The sequence below is a fragment of the Rhinoderma darwinii genome, chromosome 7 (assembly GCF_050947455.1).
Source record: "Rhinoderma darwinii isolate aRhiDar2 chromosome 7, aRhiDar2.hap1, whole genome shotgun sequence".
NCBI lineage: Eukaryota > Metazoa > Chordata > Amphibia > Anura > Rhinodermatidae > Rhinoderma > Rhinoderma darwinii.
Window position 1 is genome coordinate 108,042,602 of NC_134693.1, and position 22,465 is coordinate 108,065,066.

Here is a 22,465-nt window from a genome sequence, read left to right on the forward strand (position 1 = left end):
ATATTTCAGTTCAGACTGTCTAGCAACCACTTGTATTCCCCTCTTGGTGACCACTAATTCAGTACATGTAATTACATCTGCTACACAATAGATCACCTCTTTAGATTACACAGACTTGTTTCGTCCCTCTCACTCAGGCAGGAGGAAGCACGTGATGGCAGCACAAGAGGCCATGTAGCTTCATAAATAGCCTTTATAGATGGGACCTTGAAGAGTTTTCAAGATTTGTATATTTTGTTCACTAGCTTATTCCTCTGCAACCCCCATATACTATGTACATATTACTAATAAATATGGAGGCGGTTTCCAGAGGACATGAAGTAAATGGGGTCCCCTATAAATCAGCACAGGGACTGTGAGCTCTGGCTCAATCTTCCAGCAATGGAGGTGAACAGAGTGGTAGATAAAGTCCAACTAGTAGTCAGTGGTTATACGGATATCACCTTCCACCACGACAGGCGGTCACCTCAAGTATTACAGGTTTCACTTGGATGTGGACTATATCTCTACCAGATGTGACGCAACCTTGAACCTGTCCTCTATGGTTATGAAAAGTACACTGGATACCATATATACAGTTTTTGTGATGTAAGAATAAACACAAGGACACAGTAAGCTTTCTTTACCTGGATGTCAATGTACATTAACAGTCCATATTAATAAATTTTCTAACATATACTGGACTTGTCAAGCAAATATAAAAAGTCATAGACCTCATTTATCACAACTGACAACATAACGGTCCCAAAGCAAAAAAATCAGAGCTCAGCTTTCATTTTTTTCACAGCAATTTTAGTAATGAAATCTGATCTCCAATTGGTTGCCACGTTTTCTGTTTTGATACATAAGGCCCACTGCCTGCACATAATTATCAGCCACATCACTTTAGCATAAGAGGACATTGTTGGGAGTGACATGTTTTGGCATAGGGCAATAAAGACTGTTCTCCACAATCACCCAACATCGCATATTGGGGAAGGTATCCACTAATGTTCATTTAGGACATACATTAAGACCACCTGTCTCCAGTATAGTGAAGGAAGTCCTAATGCTGCCAAAAAAGCTCTGACCCGTCGAGGCAAGGACTCCACAAAACCTGTTACGGTGTTCTGTGGTATCTGGCACCAAGACATTAGCAGCAGATCCTGTAAATTGTGAGGTGGGGCCTCAAGGGATTGGACGTGTTTCTCTAGCACTTCCAACAGATGTCGATACAATTGAGATTTGAGGAATTTGGATGCCAAATCTACATTGTGAACTCTTCATTATGTTCTTCAAACCATTCCTGAACAATTTTTGCAGTGTGGCAAGGAGCATTATACTGCTGAAAGGGGCCACTGCCATTAGGGAATAATGTTACCATGAAGCGGTGTAATTGGTCTGCAACAACGTATAGGTAGGCTGTATGTGTGACATGAATGCCAGGGGCCAAGGTTTCCCAGCAGAACATTGCTCAGAGCATCACATTGTGCCTGTCAGCTTGTCTTCTTCCCATAGTGCATCCTGGTGCCATCGCTTCTCCAGGTAAGCAGTAACCGCGCATGTGTACCTCTCTCCGCATTCAGTTATCACAGAAACAGCCGAGCATATGTGAGTTGGGAATACCCCTTTAACTGTTTTTCTGTACTGTGTATCTACTTTTGCATCTTCTTTTTTGTGCTTTGTTATGGCTATTTTTTGCTAGGACTACAGAAGCAGAGGCATAGCTTGGATTTCCTGGAATCCAGTGTAAAAGCTGTACCTATGGCTGGGTTGAGTATAGACCGGGAAAAGGGGTAGGCAGTAGAGGCAGCAGCCTAGTACGTACTGCCAACCCTAACTAGGGTGGGCATATCACAATGCCCACTAATTTGATCAGCAGGAAAATCTTTAATTGATAAATACATCCACATCTGTCGATGTTGCAGTAACAGAACTACAAGATTTATTTGGACGTCTTAAGAATGACCCTTTCTTTTTATTTAATTTACAGCTACTTATCCTTAAAATTATTTATTGCTGTTAAGCTTAAAGAGTACCATAGCAAAAGTCTGTAAATTATTATTATATTTATTTTTCAGAATACGCCTATAATTGCACTTGTTAAAAAGTCACACTTAGGGTATGTGCACACGGCAACGCCAAATACGTCTGAAATTACGGAGCTGTTTTCAGGAGAACACAGCTCCAGAATTTCAGACGTTTTTACAAGGGCACGCGTTTTTCGCTGTGTCTTTTACGGACGTAATTAGAGCTGTTCTGCATTGGAGTCTATGAAAAACGGCTCCAATCACTTCTTGGGACGTAATTGGAGCCGTCTTTCATAGACTCCAATGCAGAACAGCTCCAATTACGTCCCAAGAAGTGTCCTGCACTTCTTTGACGCGGGCGTAATTTTACGCGCCGTCTTTTGACAGCGACGCGTAAAATGACAGCTCGTCTGCACAGAACATCGTAAGACCCATTGCAAGCAATGAGCAGATGTTTGCCGACATATTGGAGTAGTCTTTTCAGGCGTAATTCGAGGCGTAAACCGCCTCCATTACGCTTGAAAAGAGGTCATGTGAATATACCCTAAAAATGAAGCCAAATTCGCGTCAAAGGCTAAGTTTTAAAAAGGCGCACATTAGTGGTACAAATGTACAGCGGCGCATAGCAGGTGTAACAAAAAATGTAAAACAGCCGGACAATTCTAGACGCACCAGATTTATGTAGAGGCATGCACCTTTCAATAAATGAGGTGTATTTTCACCAACTACCCTCTTCAATTACACTGGTGCAAAATACGGCATTAATAAATGTGGGATTATGTTTTTTTCATTGCAGCTGCCATTTTTTAGAAAAGTGACAATGCGAGGCGCTGTCAGATTGGAAACGCTCTTTACATTTAAAGATTACGTTCTAAAACATCACCAAATGACACGCATTGCCTTCATCACTCAAAAATGGTTTGTGTGTATATAATAACTATTATTCTGTACATAATATATCATTTTATAAGAGTAATTGGCTGCATATAGCAGAGAAAACACGCATGTAAAATGGTGCAAAGTAGACATTGACAATGTGCAGCCTGCGGTCAGTATGTGGTCTGTGCGGCCCCTTGCATCAGGGACAACCAGAACAACCACAATGCACAAATTATATGTCTTACATTGACTCTTTATGCTAAGCAGAAGACAAAACTGGGGCGTAATATAGTAGGGCCGTTGGCATTTAGGCTTAGGCTACGTAGTAATGTCCATCTCCTGAAGCCGACACCGCTGCTAGCAATGCTAACCATCGCTGTGAGACAGTTTGTTATTTTTATTTGTCCACCTATTATACTATGGGTCATTGATGCAGGGCCTAGAGCGGATCACTGCAGAAGCAAAACTACATGTATTAATAACGTTTCTAGATACAGTGGTGGCGCAGCTTCTGGCATCACCACTACATGTGAACCTGGCCTTAGATGTCGGGGTCCGTAGACTCAGCGTACCATATATGCAACAAACCAGCACGACTTCCCGAACCCTCTGGATATGATTGATCGTTCTTGCAAACTCCTTGAAAAGGAAAAGTGAAAGATAAATAAGTGCATCGAATAATACATGGGGTCAATCAAGAAGGCTGATTGTTACTCTTATGCATTCCACTAGTAATACTACCTGTGTATATTGTTACTATACCAGGAGGTACACAAAATGACTAAGTTGTAAACACTGATGTAACTCATAAGTGTCCAGTGCAGAATTTAACCACATTCCAATACATATGCATCATTCTTCATACATGGTATATCTCACCCGTTAAATCTCAGAGACTGTTACCGCATATAAACCATCTCATCTAGGAAAGGGATCTTCATGCAGCCAGTGCAGAGCTGATCCAACCATAATGGGGCCTCATGTTGCAGTGGGGTACGTCGTGGATAAAATGTGAAGTTGACATCATAATTTAAAAGGCAACTAATGGAAGCCATATAGATGTCTGAGAATCTGATCAGCCTGCGGGAGAAGTATGTCGGGTTGTGGAAAGTTCTGAAAATGCTGCCAAACTGGGGATTAAATAGGTTCTTCGTAATAGACCTGTAATTACAGAGGATTTAAAATGTTATATTTTTAAACAATAAAAGAAATCAGAAAAATATCTCTTGTGTTTATGAGTAGGTGTAGTAGCAACTGAGAATACCATAAGTCCTACTGCTATTGAGTCCCCCAGTGCGGGACGAGGGGTAGACAGAGTAGGTGTCCGTCTAGAGTACCATAAAGGGGGGGGGGGCACAATTTATGGATTAAAGGAAAAACAATACCCTGCCATTTCTTTATATAGACAAATCAAAGTTTCCTAACCTTTTCAGGCTCGAGGCACCCCTGTAAAAAAATAACAGCTAAAAACTTTGAGGCAGATTTTGACCTGCCGGCAGAACGCTTGCTGCGTTTTATGCCCGCGTCCATTGAGCGCTGCAGGCAAAAAAAGCAGCGAAAAACACCTTCTCTGCCTCCCATTGATGTCAATGGGAGGTCAGAGACGAGAACGCCTGAAGGGGATGACGCTTCTTTTTCCCACAAGTGTTTTATTCCGCTTGCGGGGAAAACCCGCCTCCGCCTCTCTCGCTGTTTTTGGACGTTTCCGAATAGAAAAACTCTGGTGTGAACAGGGCCTTAAGGTATGTTCACACAGAGTTTTTTGCAGGCAGAAAAATCTGCCTCATAATTCTTTCCGGAATTGGGGCATTTTTTGGCACTGATACCAACTTTGTTTCCGGTTTAAAATTAGCGCCAAATAACACTGTGTGAAGTGACCCTTATGAGCCCTGGAGACAGTTCCTTTGCAGCTGAGGTGTCACATGGACAGATGTTTGTTGTGTGAAAGAAATTTATGGTAGAATTAACGAAGTTGGCCAGCAAGCTTGGTCTGAAAAATAAGATGCACCATACCCCGAAACAAAACACTTTCAGAAATGAGGAAATTACGATCAGCCCCCCACTCACAGTAAAATGACCATCAGTCCTCCCACTCACAGTAAAATGACCATCAGTCCTCCCACTCACAGTAAAATCACCATCAGTCCTCCCACTCACAGTAAAATCACCATCAGTCCTCCCACTCACAGTAAAACGACCATCAGTCCTCCCACTCACAGTAAAACGACCATCAGTCCTCCCACTCACAGTAAAACGACCATCAGTCCTCCCACTCACAGTAAAAATACCATCAGTCCTCCCACTCACAGTAAAAATACCATCAGTCCTCCCACTCGCAGTAAAATCACCATCAACCCCCCCACAGTAAAATCACCAATGTCTGGGATCTGTAACATTCTATCCAGCCGCACTCCACAATATCAATATAAACATTTACCTTAATTCTTGCCGCTCTTTCATCCACTCCATAAGTACGTGCTTGGAATCAGCATCTTTATTAGTCTAGAATAATAGATGTAACGCTGTGAGCTTTTCCCTGAAGTTGTCTTATTGGAATATAAAACATATTTACTAAAGTTGGTTTTAAGAGTGGTGACTTCAAAGCAATAAAAGTATATTCTATTTTGCCTTATACAGAACAATTGTATGATTGCTGTGCAACTACCAAATCAAACAAAAAAAAGTGCTTTTTTATTAGTTAATATAATAATACAGGTATTTTGTCCTATATTTTTACATGTTTATTTCTAGGGGTTTTCTGCCACCTCAAAAACATACTAACAACATTAAAAACGTTGGCATGATGTGTAAACCACTGCAGAAAAGGTTTGCAGAATATTGAAGTGTAATTCTGCTTTCAACAAGACATTTCATAGGTTAAAGGGAAGGTCTAATTTATCATTTCATACTCAGCTTTACTAGTCACAAAGCCAGATTTCTAAACATTGTGTGCAAATCACAATCTCGGTGACTGAGCACAAGCTGTAGACCCTGTGTTAAAGAGACTCTGTCACCACATTATAAGTGACCTGTCTCCTACATAAGGAGATCAGCGCTATAATGTAGGTGACAGTAATGCTTTTTATTTAAAAAATATATATTTTTTCACAAATTTAGGAGCGATTTAAGTTTATGCTAATGAGCTTTCTTAATGCCCAAGTGGGCGTACTTTTACTTTCGACCAAGTGGGCGTTGTACAGAGGAGTGCATGACGCTGACCAATCAGCATCATGCACTCCTCTCCATTCATTTACACTGCACTAGCGATATAGATATATCGCTATGTGCAGCCTCATACACAAGCCCTAACATTACTAGTGTCCTGATAATGAGTACACGTGACCATCCAGCCTGGACGCCATGTGTACTCAGAATCCTGACACTTCTGACTCTTTTTTGTGAGATTCCGGCAAGTGACACCAAATCTCGTTTAGCTCCGAGATCTCGCGAGATTTCGTATCCGTTGCTGGAATCTCACAAAAAAGAGTCAGAAGTGTCAGGATTCTGAGTACACATGACGTCCAGGCTGGATTTCATGTGTATTCATTATCAGGACACTGTAGTAATGTTAGGGTTTGTGTATGAGGCTGCACATAGTGATATATCTATATCGCTAGTGCAGTGTAAATGAATGGAGAGGAGTGCATGATGCCGATTGGTCAGCATCATACACTCCTCTGTACAACGCCCACTTGGTCGAAAGTAAAAGTACGCCCACTTGGGCATTAAGAAAGCTCATTAGCATAAACTTAAATCGCTCCTAACTTTGTGAAAAAAGATCGTTTTTTTTAATAAAAAGCATTACTGTCACCTACATTACAGCGCCCATCTCCTTATATAGGAGATAGGGCACTTATAATGTGGTGACAGAGTCTCTAAGTATTCTCATCCTTTATCATGTAGTGACGACATATTCTATGGTGCAGTACAATACGAAATTACAGATTTTAGGCTTATGCTGACCTGCATCCTTTCCAGCAGCCCAGTAAGTGCTTGTTGCCAAGTCAGTGAATGCATGTACTGTTCAGTGTTTATTATCCGAATTTCATTCTCTAATTCAGGAACAATGGCTCCAGTTCTCCAGCCGTGCCGTAACATGAGATCCTGTACACACGAGGAGGGGTCAGAGACCAGAAACAATTCTCATTAGATTTAAAACTCATGTCACAAGAAAATATTAGCGGAACTGCAAAAATGACTGTATTAATATTAAGTATTATTAGTAATATAACTTTGTTATGTTTATCTGTGGGAGCGATGTGATCGTAAGGCTGAATTCACACGTACACCAAATGTATCCAGAGACCCCCCCATTCACCCGACAGAGGCCAAAAGAACGTCCTTGTAAATAAGTCAGTATGCCTTTTTTCAAATGTATGGAATAACGTAGTCTGCTGCCCTATTCCATATAGAGGCATCCTGCAAGGATAACTTTTTTAACATGAGATACTATTGACGACGAATGCCATTGTATGCCTGTACAGTGGAATCCATCAGTGGTATAAGTCGGGAAATCCTCCCAACGTATACTGCAAATGCAGTGTGAATAGACGCTAAGTTGCTGGGCTGTAAGAAGTCTTGAATTTCCCAGTGTTGTGCGCTACAGACCTACAGGTTGCTATTTGTGACATACAGTATTTGGTCAATGAACTGCAGAAGAAAACTGAAGTTTATTGACAAATCAGCACAGGACTGAGGTCCCCTACATCTCCGGTCATAAAGGCAATCGCTCAAACCTTCTATACTGGTGCGCACATCTGTAAGAAGAAAGCTGACAAGACAGCAATGTCAGAGACATAGAATACTTACTGCCAGATCACTGTAAAGGTGATCACCAAAGTACAACACCTTGGACCCTCTCCAGCCTGTTAATCTCAGGAAATCAAACAGGTTTCCCTAAGGAAAAAGTGCCAATAAGTAAATGTGAACAACACACAAGCCAACACAAGTCTTCACATAATTGTAGGGCACCGTACATGAGTCAGAGATTTTCCACTTTTCAATTACCTTTACCCCAGTTATATATAGATTGAATATATGTGCAGTTTCACTCCAAACACAAACACCATAAAGGATAACTGACAAAAAAATGGACCGGTTTGGGTTACGATTAATCTACCACTCCAAACTGACTGCAGGAATGTAACACAGCCATACTAACACGCTTTATGAATAATTCAACCAAGTTCATTAGACAATTGGGTTTATTTTCACTAGCCACAACCAGGCATACTGCCAGACTTGTTGAATCTAAACATCACATATATAGAAGCTGTACGGCACACGATGTCAAGCCATTGCTCGGGCTCTGGTACAACTTCCCAGGAGTGGACAGCTTGCCAAGAGCACATCAATGACTCATCCAGGAGGTCACAAAAGAACCCAGGCGAACATCTAAAGGAATTGCTGGCCCCACTTGCCTCAAGTCAATACACACAATTCCACAATAAGAAAGACACTGGGCAAAAATGGCATCCAAGGGAGAGTTGCAAGGCGCAAACCACTGCTGACCAAATATAACACAAAGGCTCGTCTTGCATTTGCCAAAAAAAATCTATATGATCCCCAAGACTTTAGAGATAATATTCCTTGGACTGATGAGTCAAAGGTGGAACTTTTTGGAAGACATGGGTCTCGCTACATCTGACGTAAAGCGAACACCACATTTCACCATAAAATCTTCATACCAACAGTCAAACATGGTGGTGGTAGTGTGGTGGTCTGGGGTTTCTTTGCTTCTGCAGGACCTGGAAAACTTAAATAATGGAACTATGAATTCTGCTCTCTATCAGAAAATCCTGAAGTAGAACATCCACCAGTCAGTTTGTGACATAAAGCTCAAGCGCAGTTGGGTTATACAGAAGGACAATAATCCGAAGCACACAAACAAGTCCACATCTGATTAATTCAAAATAAACTAAATTAAGGTTTTGGATTGGCCGAGTCAAAGTCCTGACTTAAATCCCATTGAAATTCTGCGACAAGACCTTAACCGGGCAGTTCATGCTCGAAAACCCTCCAATGTGGCCACATTAAAACAATTCTGCAAAGAAGAGTGGGTTATTATTCCTCCACAACGATGTAAAAGACTCAATGCAAGTTATCATAAACGTTTGATTGCAGTTTTTTACTGCCAAGGGTGACACAACCAGTTATTATGTATAGGGAGGCATTAAATCTTTATCCAGGCAGATCATGCTCCCTCCAGTGGGCCCCTGCAGCACCCAAGGTTTGCTGGCCCTGTATACTTAACTTAGGTAAGAATAATTGTATAAAGGCTGTAGCTCTGTATTCTGCTCTCTAAACAGCTTGATACTTTTCTATGTAGAGACGTGTCTCCAAAATAGAATAATGCTCGAGGATCCAGTTAATTCTCAGATATTGGTTTATTATAATCTTCCCAACATATATGTCTATAATGCATTATTCCCCACTAATGAATAATGAAAGGTTTTACCTGCTTGTATATTTTTCCTTTTTCTAGACTGTTGATCCTGTCCCATTGCAGTGACCCACTTTCATCTAGTCTCCTAAATGGTCTATTTACAATGGAAGAAAAGTTTTCATTTTAATATACATTGAAGCCACAATGTTCAAACCATGAAAGGCTAAATTAGCAAAACGAATAGATCTATTCTTTACATATACTGTAGAATTCGTGGACACAAGAACAGTTTCACTTAAAAATCAAAGATAAATTAGCAAAATTGCGCGTGACCGTGTGGCTGGCACCCGTGTATAAGCTTTATCTTTGTGCAATGATAATACTCAGCGCCCACCCCCTCATGAATAGTAGGAGTCGGAGTGGTTGTTTATCAGTATTTTACCTGTGTAACCTTCCTCCATGTAGAATTGTGCTGGTCTTCATCCTGCTGGGAACTGGTGATTGATCCTGCCCTTGCGACAGTAAGTATGGCCTTATTTTTTCTGTGATTTTTTAAAGTAAATATATGTCCCTATTTCTGTGGTTTGTAAATAGTTATAACCTATACAATAGTAATGGACATGTGTTTCTATTCCATCCCTGTAATGAGCAGTTTGTAGAACATACTTGCGTCGGTCAGTGAAGAAAGCAGGTTTGTCAGCGCGTACTATTATCACATCAAAGAGATCTCTCCAGTTCTTCCCCACCATGTGCTTCATTCCCTTATCCCTGAACAAAACATGAGAGGAAACAAATGGTATTCTTACTAGGTTACATTTCTAACTATTCCAATCGTGCAAGGTCATCACTGGAACACAAAATTTATGTTTATTTACTCATGTTCCTGGCCGGCTACACTTCCTAATCAGTTATACTATTTAAAAGAATGTCCCTGCGTGAAACTCTGCAATACTAAAAAATTGGAGATAAAATTGGGACCAAATTTTTATGTCTATGGCCACCTTGACATGAATGGTAGCAACAGACCCTCCCTAGTTGTATAAACCCCACATGCTCTGTACAAATAATACACGTGAGTTTACGTTTAGCTTTAAACTAATGTAAATGGTGTTGAAATTCTTACACAAAACTGAAGGGGCTGTTGGTGATGAGAAAAAGTTTCTTATTGTGCTTTACAAGCCTGTTCAAGACAGCAAAGATTTCCTCCCCATGAAGGATGTAGTGCTCTAAAAGGAGAGAAGACAGGGTAAGAATTGTTTAACAAGATTAGCAATTTATTACATTTATACAAAAGAACATACACTTACGAATTATTGTTAATTTTACTGTCTGGGTTAATTTTGAGGTCTGGTCTAAAGTCTGGATTATCCATGGGTCGGAAATAATTTTGCATCTGAATTGTTCTAGGCATCTGGTTTGAAGTCTTAATTAATTTAAGGGTCTGTGGTCTGAATTAATTTTGGCGTCTCCAGTCAAAATACATTTTCGGAGTCACGGTCTGAATTTTTTTTAGGGGTTTCAATAAATTTTGGGGTTGGGCTAAATACATTTTGGGATCTGGTCCGGGGTCTGAATTAATTTTGTGATCAGTTTAATGCCTGCCCTGCCGCATCCTGCATTTTGTATGTATTTGGCCAATAGTGTATGTGGTATATTGCTGGTGCTACTGCAGCTCCCAGCCTTCAGCAGATCATACTGGAAGTTATATTTTCATAAGAGTTGTGATGCCTGTTCTGTGAAACTAAAGCTACCATTGTAGTCTGTGGTGATCAATTGTCAGGTTAAGCTGGTAGCTGTACTTTCACAGAAGTGTGCATATTATACAGTTAGGTCCAGAATTATTTGGACAGTGACACAATCTTCATGATTTGGGCTCTGCAGGCCACCACATTGGATTTGAAATGAAACAACTGAGATGCAATTGAAGTGTAGACTTTCAGGTTTAATTCAAGGGGTTGGAAAAATATCCTGTGAAACGTTTAGGAAATACAACCATTTATCTACACAGCCGCCTCATTTCAGGGGCTCAAAAGTAATTGGACAAATTAACATTACCATAAATAAAATGGTTTTTTTTTAATACTTTGTAGAGAATCCTTTGTAGGGAATGACTGCCTGAAGTCTGGAACCCATGGACATCACCAAACGAAGGTTTCCTCCTTTGTGATACTTTGCCAGGCCTTTACTGCAGCTGTCTTCAGTTGTTGCCTGTTTGTGGGTCTTTCTGCCTCAAGTTTTGTCTTAAAGGAACAGTGTCATCACAATTTTTTTTTAAATATGTTAAAGATGTTAGTGCTTTATTAAAAACGTTTATATTTATTTGTGTGTTTGTGTTTTACGTTTTCTTATTTTTACACTTTTTTTTCCCTATGGGGGCTGCCATTTTTTTTTCCATTTCTGTATGTGTCGATTAACGACACATACAGACATGGAATACGGCAGCCACAGTCCCATAGGGACTGCGAACGGGTCCCGTCCCATCCACTTCTGTGTACGCCGTCTGTGTGGGAACTGCGCATGCGCCGCTCCCACACAGTCCAATTTGAAATGCGCGCCGTCCGGCGCCATTTTCCTGTGGACCGGAAGTCGCGGCCGGACAGTAAGATTACTACTTCCGGTCGCGGCTTCCGGACTTGTGCACTTGGACCAGCGGCAGCAGACGGAGCGGACGGGCCGGAGGGAGCCGCGGCGGCAGGAGCAGGTAAGAGATTTCTATGTATGTTCGTGTTTTGTGTGTGTTTACTACTGTATGTAAACCTACTACACTGTGTGTTAGCTCAAAAAATGGCGGCACACAGTGTAGGAGGTTAGACCGTTCAAACCCCTCGTTTATCCCGGCACTAGCCAGGATAAAGGAGGGGGGGATTCTCAGAGCTCACTAGAGCGAATGCTTTTTTCCCAATTTTGCAATGCTGCAATTTTGGGAATAGCTCCATCTAGTGACCAGCGATGGGAAATATTATAAATTAGAATCTAATTTATAATATTTCCTGACTCGTGAAAAAAATAAAAAAAATTTGAACAATGTTTAATCACCTACACACTAAATGTTTAATTAAAAAAAAAAAAAACCATGTTTTGCTGGCAACACATTCCCTTTAAGCAAGTGAAATGCAGCTCGATCGGGTTGAGATCTGGTGATTGACTTGGCCATTGCAGAATATTCCACTTCTTTGCCTTAAAAAACTCCAGGGTTGCTTTCGCAGTATGTTTTGGATCAATGTCCATCTGTGCTGTGAAGCGACGTCCAATCAACCTTGCTGCATTTGGTAGAATCTGAGCAGAAAGTAAATCCCTGAACACTTCAGAATTCATCCGGCTGCTTCTGTCTTCAGTCACATCATCAATAAACACTGGTGACCCAGTGCCTTTGGCAGCCATGCATGGCCATGCCATCACACTGCCTCCACCATGTTTTACAGAGGATGTTTTGTGCTTTGGATCATGAGCCGTTCCAAACCTTCTGCATACGTTCTTCCTCCCATCATGCTGGTACAGGTTGATCTTAGTTTCATGCTGTTCCAGAACTGGGCAGCTTCATTACATGTTGTTTGGCAAAGTCTAATCTGGCCTTTCTATTTTTGAGGCTGATTATTGGCTTGCACCTTGTGGTGAATCCTCTGTATTTGCTCTCATGAAGTCTTCTCTTTATGGTAGACTTAGATACTGATACACCTACTTCAAGGAGAGTGTTCTTCACTTGGGTAGATGTTGTGAAGGGGTTTTTATTCACCATGGAAAGGATTCTGGGATCATCCACCACTGTTGTCTTCCATGGACATCCAGGCCTTTTGCAGTTCACGATATCACCAGTGCGCTCTTTTTTTTCAATAATGCACCAAACTGTTGATTTGGCCACTCCTAACATTTGTGCTATCCCTCTGGATTTTTTTCAGCCTAACGATGGTCTGTTTCACTTGCATTGAGAACTCCTTTGGCCTCATGTTGTGGGTTCACAGCAACAGCTTCCAAATACAAATGCCACACCTAGAATCAACTAGAGACCTTTTACCTGCTTAATTGATGATGAATTAACGAGGGAATAGCCCATGCAGCCCATTAAATAACTTTTGAGATAATTGTCCAATTACCTTTGGTCCCTTGAAAAAAAAAGGCAGCTACATATTATAGAACTGCAATTCCTAAACCCTTCTTCAAATTAAGATGTGAATACCCTCAAATTAAAGATGAGAGTCTGCACTTTAAGCCCATATTGATTATATAACTGTATATTCAAAATATGTCACGGATATATATTTATTTATTTATTTATTTATTTGCTGTAAGGTTTCATTAATAATCAAAAGATGCAAACTGTTTTGTGTATACAGCATCTAAGCAGAAGAATGTGTCTTCATGGTTACATACTACAAACAAACCCTGTGTGTAGTCTGATCCTGTTGTCCCATGTTATTCCACTGCAGTTTTTAACCTACTCCTGAGCACAGTAGAGGCATTTGTGGTCAGCGCAGTTTAGTCCTATGAGAATACACATTACGTTTAATATATCCTGCAGTTCTCACAGAAATAACAGATTGTTTTCACAGCCATGTCAGTGTGAGAGGGGATACACAGGGGAGAGGGAGGAAGTGGAGGCATAACATGGATCGCACACTGAACTCTGAACTGGCAGCATCACATTCAGTAATGTCAGAAAGAGAAAGAAATTAACGACATACAAGATTTCTCCTCAAGACAAATGACATAATAAGCATTTATTATCAGACTTACCCATATCCTTTTCAATCCACTCATACATCATTCCTTTAACATGGACATCTCGAATAGCATCCTAAGAAAAAATGAGGTTGCTCTGAATACAAATTATCCTAATTTTTGGACAAGTGTAGGTTAAACACCTAGGTGCACTGAGATCAAACGGAAAAATTAAACACGATTCAGACAAGGCAAAAATAAAATTTTAAATTTACCTTGAATCGAAGAAACAAATTGCCAGGATTATCACATTGGTTTTTTTAGGAATTATCAAGGTTAATAACCTTGGATAATAGTCATGTTCAGAATTTTTGTGACAGTAACTGCTTTTATACCATGTTCATGAAGTGCAATTTTGTTTAGCATTTTAGCCCAAATTTAAACTCACCACAAAAAAAAAAAAAGTATACATTCTAATACCTGCATCAAGCTGTGCTGGGTGAATTTGGACCTATAAGCATGGAGAACCCTTGTTGACTATATGTATTTATTCTTGCTGCCTGATCAACTAAATTGGTAAATATGAGGACATCATCTGGAAGACTTTAGTTTTGGGTTCATTTATCTAACTTAAACAGGACGTGTCAGCTCTCCTGCCATATCTAAGTATGATACCAGTATTCCCCATGAAATGACAATTCTGGAGCATTTTCTTCTTTAAACTGGAGCATTGTGCCTGGTCAATTAGCAATGTCAGCACTGATTTGACAGTCCGTGTGGGCACCCCTCCCCCCCCCCCCCCCGCAACCGCTAACACCCAGTTGTCTGTTAATTCACACACTTCTAGGAGGAATAACAGAGGAAAAGCAAAATGTATTTCATGGGGAATACAAATATTTACTAAAACAGACATGCCAGGAGAGCTGGCAGGTCCTCTTTAACTGGTTCCCGACCGCTGGCTGTGTTTTTACGGCCAGCGGTCAGGGTCCTTAAAACCCGAGCCATAGACTTTTTACGGCTCGGGTTTTAACTTGCTGCCCGCGCGATCGGGCAGCTGAATGTCGGGTCTCCGGCTGTCAGTGACTGCCGGGGACCCTGAAGAGAGGATAGAAGCAGCTTTCGTTGCTTCTGTCTTCTCTGATGTCTTTTTACACAGCGCTCAATGAACGCTGTGTAAAGGAATAGAGACAGCAGCAGCGGCGCTGTCTCTATTCCTCCCGGTGATCATGTGACTGGTCACATGATCGCCGGGTGCCGTTACTGACAGACTGCTGCTAGATCTTACAAGACCCAGCACAGCCCTATTAGTGACAATCGTCACTATGAGAGGGCTGATTTCCCCTGTAACTGGGGCTGCTGTGCAGCTCCAGTTACAGTGGAAAAACATGGTGTAAAAGAAAGAAAAAAAATATATAAAGTCCCCCAAAGGTCTTTTTTGACCTTTGAGGGACAGACCATAGTAATAAAAAAATAGTAAAGTCAAGTGCAATTTTTTTTTAATAATAAATACACATAAAATACCCACCCCAAAAAAACCCGTTCCCCCCCCCCGCCAATCATTGTTGTAACGCTAGCGCTGACCCAATTACCCTAATATAGACATGTAATATATTAAAATTTACGGTAGACAATGACGATCACAAATAAAAGGTCTATTTTAGGGTAAAACTATGTTATTACCAAAAAACAATAGCTGAAACGTAAAAAAGCTTATTTTTTTACTATTATTTTCAAACTTTATGAATACAAATTCTAAAATGGCAAAAAATGTGTGTATAAAAACGATAAAAAAAAGAAACCTGCGTTGTCTACGGAAAAAACGTCGCAAAAATCACGTCGTTAGTCCAACAAATAAAAAAAGTTATAGCCATTTAACTAACACGTGCTAAAAAGGGCTAAACGGTGTCTGGTCCTGGAGGCTCAAAATAGCCCGGTCCTGAACTGGATAAGAAGGCCATAGTCCTTATTTATTTATGATTTTGCATATCGTGCTGTTTGTAGCAGGATCTGCCTACAAGTGAATATCATTGGGTGCCACCAGAACACGTTAGACATTTAAACACATCTGTTTTTATCTGTTCTACTACTGTTTTACTGTGAGATGAGCGACGTCAGAGGTGTTTGGCACCTGTTCACCCCTCTCCCTGCCTACACCAAAGTTGCATGTTAGTGAGGGAAAGAAACTAACCGAAAAACTTCCATCTGACAGTTATATAATATCTATGGATAGATTCATCATGCAAATTGATTACAGTCTCCTATGAAATACCGATGCTTGTCTTCTCTCCCGGATCCTCACAAAATACAGGTAGATCTCCTGGACATCTGGCGGAACAGGCAAGTGTCCTGCAAATGCTGTTGGCCACTTGGGGAAGATTGCTAAATATGTATTTATACATCTCAGAGTGACATCAATGGGAGCAGTATAAATATGTATACAGTGAGCTCCTTCAAGGAGACTTGCTTGTGGAAATAAAACCCTCTTCAGGCATGGTTTATTTTGGAAATTCTTCTGCCATTTTTTATAGCGAGGCACTCTACTGATACTACTTATGTGTAACACTCTGAATACCACATTTTTTATTTGGGTGAGCTCTGCCGGCTCATTTTTTGTGGAGCATTTTGATGGCACGATTGTTAACGGGAAGAAATCGTCTGCCACTTTTTTGAAAGGGGACACTCTGCTCCCACAGTTAATAGGCCACCCTGATGGAGTTGTTAGTGGAGACACTTTGGCTGTCATTAGAGTGACATGATCTGTATTTGTGGGCTGGGTTTACATAGAAAAAATGCATTCAGATGGCCCCCAAGTGGCACCAACAGGCAGCACTTAATAGGTGTGTTGGGAAAAAGGAGAACTATGCCTTGTGCTAAAGGAATGTCACGTTATAGCATTATTAAGTACATGAGGAAAATGCTTCCTTATTTATGATGCTGTTTTTTTTTTTAAATACTTTAAAGGAAGATACACTTTATGTTCTGGGCAGTCAAGAGACTGTCTTTTCTAAGTGTAGAAAAAACCAGGAATGACAGTAATCCCATTCTCCCACAATAAAATATACAAGTATGGACCCACCAGGCTAATCGCTGATGTGAGTGGACATGGGGCTCATTAGGTTTATCCTTCATTCGACTGCCAAATTCCTTCCAAATGCCAAAATAAATGTTGCACCCACCTACAGAGCTCGATGGACCCCAGCAAACATTCATCTGTTGTAGAGCAGCTAAAAGCTTTTGCCAAGGACCCAGACCAAGATGGCGTCACAGGAGAAGCTTCTCCAGGCCCAGAGTGTTTACCGCCCCACTGTGAGGCTGAAAACCCAGAAGGGGACCCTGAACCGATGCTCTGCTACGTTTCCAACCAATTACTGGCTGCCAGCCACCAATACGTCACTCAAAGGTAAGATCGAGGAGCTTAGGTCTGACTTGAACCTCCTGAGAGAAGATCTACAAAACCTGAGAAATGGGTTGGCGTCGGCAGAGGGAAGGATCTCGCCTCAAGTTCATGGAAGGGGAGAAGGTTCTTTTTTTCTGAAGCAAGTAGAGCCAGATGACTTGCTCTCCAGGAATCAGTGATCCACAAAAGGTTTAGGGTGCTTTGGCAGCATATCTTTCTGCACACCTTACCTCGCTCGGAGGACAACAGGGTGAAATGGCTAACTTTAAAGGACTCCAGTCCCTCTACTAACTAACTGTCATAGGTGTCACGCCATAAATGCTCATGCGGCATTGCCCCAAAATATTCCTCTTTTGGCAGGCCTTTTGTCAGAGGTCCTACAACAGCCAGTTTCTCTTACCACTGTGTGTCTCCAGGGAATTCTCAATAAGTAATTATGAACCCATTATGATAGAATTTTTTTCCAGGAGAAACGTTATAAAGCCTTATTCGCCACATGGTTGATGGCTATCTGTGACTTCATGCCGAAATATGGTTAATACAATAATCCCATATGTGTCCGTTATACAAATATAGAAGATGCTCTCATAAATGTAATAAACTCTGGGTTCTCAACTTACTATCTATTCGAATTGTGGCCTTAGGACATCTCTGTCCTACTCTACTGTACCTCCACCTTAGTGATATGTGGCTTATGGACAAGGAAATTTAAATTCTGTTATAATTGTCGTATGTTTTATCAATTTTTTCCACACATACGATCCAGCACATTGGTTCTATCATGCATTATAGAGATTACTTCTATTATGTTTCAATTTACTCTTTGGTATTTTTTCTAACAAGAAATGTTTTTGTTGCATACTGAGATATGTCACTGTTTTTCTGCTGTAATGTACTTGACTTTGTAAAGCTATTGTATATAATAAAGCAATAAAAATAAAAATAAGGAGAATGGTCCAAACATGTTAGAGCACAAAGGTAATAATTCCCCTAAATTGAGCATTTCAAGCAATGATAGGTGAACTGTGTTTCCAATTGAATTACTTAATAATTATTTTGATACTTGCTGTTGTATCTTTAAAAAGATGAACCGGGTCAAAATCAATGCCATTGCTGATGAAGAAATCAGTAACACAGGAAATCAGTGTCATCTCCGGTAAAGAGAAAATGTCCATGAACTGTTTCATTGTTGGACCCTAAAAAACATACAGATCATTGTATTATGACGGCAAAAACAGTTCCTACTATATTTTACTAACATGTCGTATCTGTAATGTGAAAATACGCCAGGAAATATCCATTGTCAAATGTTCTGATAAATTTAAAGTGTAACAAGTCACTCTATGCCACTACACCTATTGGCAAGATAACCTTGTACGATATCTAGGCTATTGCAAGAACAGGATGACTAAAAACCAGATTGAATCAATCACCACATAAGTTACATGAGTCGCTGAAAGGCCCCATGCACACGAACGTGCTTTTGCGGCCGCAATTCCCCCGAAAACTCACGGGAGAATTGCGGCCCCATTCATTCCTATGGGCCCATGCACACGACCGTGGCTCATTGGAAATAATGGACGCGACCATGTGCACGGCCCGCGATTTGTGGGCGGCTTGCGGGTGACACTCCGCCCCTGGCTGACCCGAAAATCACGGCCGTGCACATGGCTACGGTCGTGTGCATGAGGCGAAACACCTTCTAAAAAGTTCCCCAAACATGTCGGGCCTACTTCATGTGGCTCACATGAAACTATCGTGCACCAGAAGCACTAGGGCGGTCACAGCATTGCTAGATTATCTGGTACCAGGGTCAAAACCATAATTCCTGGAAGTTAAAGGGGTTGTTCAGGATTAGAAAAACATGCCTGTTTCTTGCAAAAACAGCACAACACTTTTCCTCAAGTTGAATGTGATATTGCAGCTCAGTACAATTTACTTAAATGGAACAGAACTGCAATATCAGATACAACTAATGGACTGGTGCGGCACTGTTTTTGGAAGAAAGCAGCCATGTCTTTCTAATTCTGGACAACGGTTTTAACACTAGGATAAGATCCAAGGACTTGATCATATCTTTAACCCTTAGGCTGGGTTCACACGACCTATTTTCAGACGTAAACGAGGCGTATTATGCCTCGTTTTAAGTCTGAAAATAGGGCTACAATACGTCGGCAAACATCTGCCCATTCATTTGCATGGGTTTGCCGACGTACTGTGCAGAAAATTACGCGCTGTCAAACGACGACGCGTAAAAATACAGCCTCGTCAAAAGAAGTGCAGGGCACTTCTTTCAGACGTAATTTGAGCCGTTCTTCATTGAACTCAATGAAGAGCAGCTCAAAATTTACGGCTGTCAGAGAAGCCTCGCAAAATGCGAGGAGGAGCATTTACGTCTGAAACGAGGCAGCTGTTTTCTCCTGAAAACAGTCTGTCTTTTCAGACGTAAAAGCCTCTCACCGTGTGCACATACCCTTAAGGACGCAGCCTGTTTTGGCCTTGGAGACACAGCCAATTTTTTCAATTCTGACATGTGTCACTTTATGTGGTAATAACTCTGGAATGCTTTTACCTATCCAAGCGATTCTGAGATTGTTTTCTCGTGACATATTGTACTTTGTGTTGCTGAAAAATTTGGTCGATAAATTCAGTATTTATTTGTGAAAACACCAAAGTTTAGAGAAAATTTGGAAAAAATAGCATTTTTCTACATTTAAATGTATCTGCTTGTAAAACAGATAGTAATACCACACAAAATAGTTACTAGTTAACATCACCCATATGTCTACTTTATGTTTGCATAATTTTTTGAACGTCCTTTTATTTTTCTAGGACGTTACAAGGCTTAAAACTTTAGCAACAATTTCTCACATTTACAAGAAAATTTCAAAAGGCTATTTTTACAGGGACCAGTTCAGTTTTGAAGTGGCTTTGAGGGACTTATATATTAAAAACTCACCATAAGTCACCCCATTTTAAAAACTGCACCCCTCACAGTATTTAAAATAGCATTCAGAAAGTTTCTTAACCCCTTAGGTGTTTCACAGGAATTAAAGCAAAGTAGAGGTGAAATGTAAATTTTTTTTTAACCAAAATTCATTTCTAATACATTTTTTTCTGTAACACAGAAAGTTTCACCAGAGAAATGCAACTCAATATTTATTGCCCAGATTCTGCAGATTTTAGAAATATCCCACATGTGGCCCTATTGTGCGAATGGACTTAACACAGGCCTCAGAAGAAAAGGAGCACCTAGTGGATTTTGGGGTCTCCTTTTTATTAAAATATATTTTAGGCAGCATGCAAGGTTTGAAGAGCTCTTGTGGGGCCAAAACAGTGGAAACCCTCCAAAAGTCACCCAATTTTGGAAACTACTCCCCTCAAGAAATGTGTCTAGGCGTATAGTTACCATTTTGACCCCACAGGTTTTTTGCTAAACTTATTGGAAATAGTCTGTAAAAATGAAAATCTACTTTTTTTCTGAAAAACCGTAGAAAGTTTTACATTTTACAAGGAATAAAAGAGAGAAAGCACCCCAACATTCGTAAAGCAATTTCTCCCGATTACGGCAATACCCCATATGTGGTAATAAACTGCTGTTTGGACCTACGACAGGGCTCACAAGGGAAGAAGCGCCATTTGGATTTTGGAGCGCAGATTTTGCTGGAATGGTTTTGAGTGCCATGTCGTGTTTGCAACGCCGTGGAGGGACCAAAACAGTGGAAACCCCCCAAAAGTGACCCCATTTTGGAATCCAAAATTTGGGTTTGCAGCACCATGTCACATTTGCAAAGCCCCCAAGGGGCCAAAACAGTGCAAAACCCAAAAAAGTGGCTCCATTTGGGAAACTACACCCCTCACAGAATTTATCTAGCGGTATAGTGAGCATTTTGACCCCACTGTTTTTTTCAGGGGAAAAACCTTAGAAGCGACCCTATTTTGTAAACGACACCCCTCAAGGCATTTATCATTTCCCTGGACTCATGACAGGGCTTAGGAGTAAAAGAGCACAATGCGCATTTGAGGTCTATTTTGGTGATTTTCACAGCATTGGCCCACAATAGCAGGGCTCTGGGGTCAAATAGTAAAACAAACCCCCATGGTGTGACCCCAAATTTTGGAACTGCAACCCTCAAGGCATTTTTTAAGAGGTATAGTGAGCATTTTGACCCCACAGGTTTTTTAACGCTCAGCGGATAGTGCAAAGTGAAAATTGCAATTTTCCTCTGATATGCCATTTTAGTGCACAATATGTTGTGCCCAGTTCGTCTCACTGAAGACAAATACCTCATAAACTGTTAAGCAGGTTCTCCTGGGTATGGCGATGCCATATATGTGGATGTAAACTGCTGTTTGGGCACGCTGTAGGGTTCAGAAGGGAGGGAGCGCCATTTGGCTTTTGATGCGCAGATTTTGCTTGGCAGTTGTTCTGTTTGGTGTTTCAGTTTATAATGTGGGGACATATGTAATCTGTGCGAAGAACATCAGGGCATAACAAGAGGGTATAATAATGCGGTAAATAAATAATCCTTCATAGATATGTGGGCGGTGTCGCACTGATAAATGGTGCCCGATCTTATCCGCTTTTGGAACACTCTGCACATTTTGCATCGCCATATTCTGAGAGCCGGAACTTCTTTCTTTTTTCACCACCGGAGCTGGGTGAGGGCTTATTTGTTGCGGGACAATCTATAGATTTCATTGGTACCAATTTCAAGTGCATGCGATTTTTTTTATCACTTTTTATTTCATTTTTTGGCAAGCAATTCTGATGTTTTTTATATTTTTTTACGGAGTTCACAATGCGCTATAAATGACATTTACTTTATTCTGCGGGTCGATGCGATTACGGCGATACCAAATGTATATAGTTTGCACAATAAAATCACTTTTGTTTCAAATCATTTTTTTGGGGTCACCATATTCTGAGAGCCATGACTTTTTAATTTTTTCGTCAAAAAAGCTGTGGGAGGGCTTGTTTTTTGTGGGACGGGCTATAGTTTTTAATGGTATAATTTTGGGGTACATGCAACATTTTGATCACTTTTTTTATTCTGTTTTGGGAGGGGTGGTGACCAAAAAACAGCGATTCTGGAATTGTTTTTTATTAGATTTTTTTACGGTGTTCACCGTGCGGGT

At 40.7% G+C, this 22,465-nt stretch overlaps 1 protein-coding gene across 2 annotated transcripts in view; it reads right to left on the reverse strand.

Moving 5' to 3' along the window:
- Nucleotides 1-607: 607 nt before the first annotated feature.
- NT5DC2 (5'-nucleotidase domain containing 2) overlaps nucleotides 608-22,465 on the reverse strand; it is a 32,960-nt gene continuing 11,102 nt past the window's right edge. Inside the window, exons 6-15 of one of the 2 annotated variants that reach the window (XM_075833780.1) lie at nucleotides 18,394-18,522; nucleotides 14,005-14,065; nucleotides 10,397-10,499; nucleotides 9,940-10,041; nucleotides 9,346-9,427; nucleotides 7,698-7,784; nucleotides 6,852-6,992; nucleotides 5,326-5,390; nucleotides 3,768-4,049; nucleotides 608-3,527 (exon numbers count right to left, since the gene is read on the reverse strand). In XM_075833780.1, coding sequence (XP_075689895.1) covers nucleotides 3,788-4,049; nucleotides 5,326-5,390; nucleotides 6,852-6,992; nucleotides 7,698-7,784; nucleotides 9,346-9,427; nucleotides 9,940-10,041; nucleotides 10,397-10,499; nucleotides 14,005-14,065; nucleotides 18,394-18,522 — 1,032 coding nt within the window. In that variant the 3' untranslated portion in view covers nucleotides 608-3,527; nucleotides 3,768-3,787. The remainder of the gene's footprint in view (nucleotides 3,528-3,767; nucleotides 4,050-5,325; nucleotides 5,391-6,851; nucleotides 6,993-7,697; nucleotides 7,785-9,345; nucleotides 9,428-9,939; nucleotides 10,042-10,396; nucleotides 10,500-14,004; nucleotides 14,066-18,393; nucleotides 18,523-22,465) is intronic. The other variant, XM_075833781.1, reaches the window with a different exon arrangement.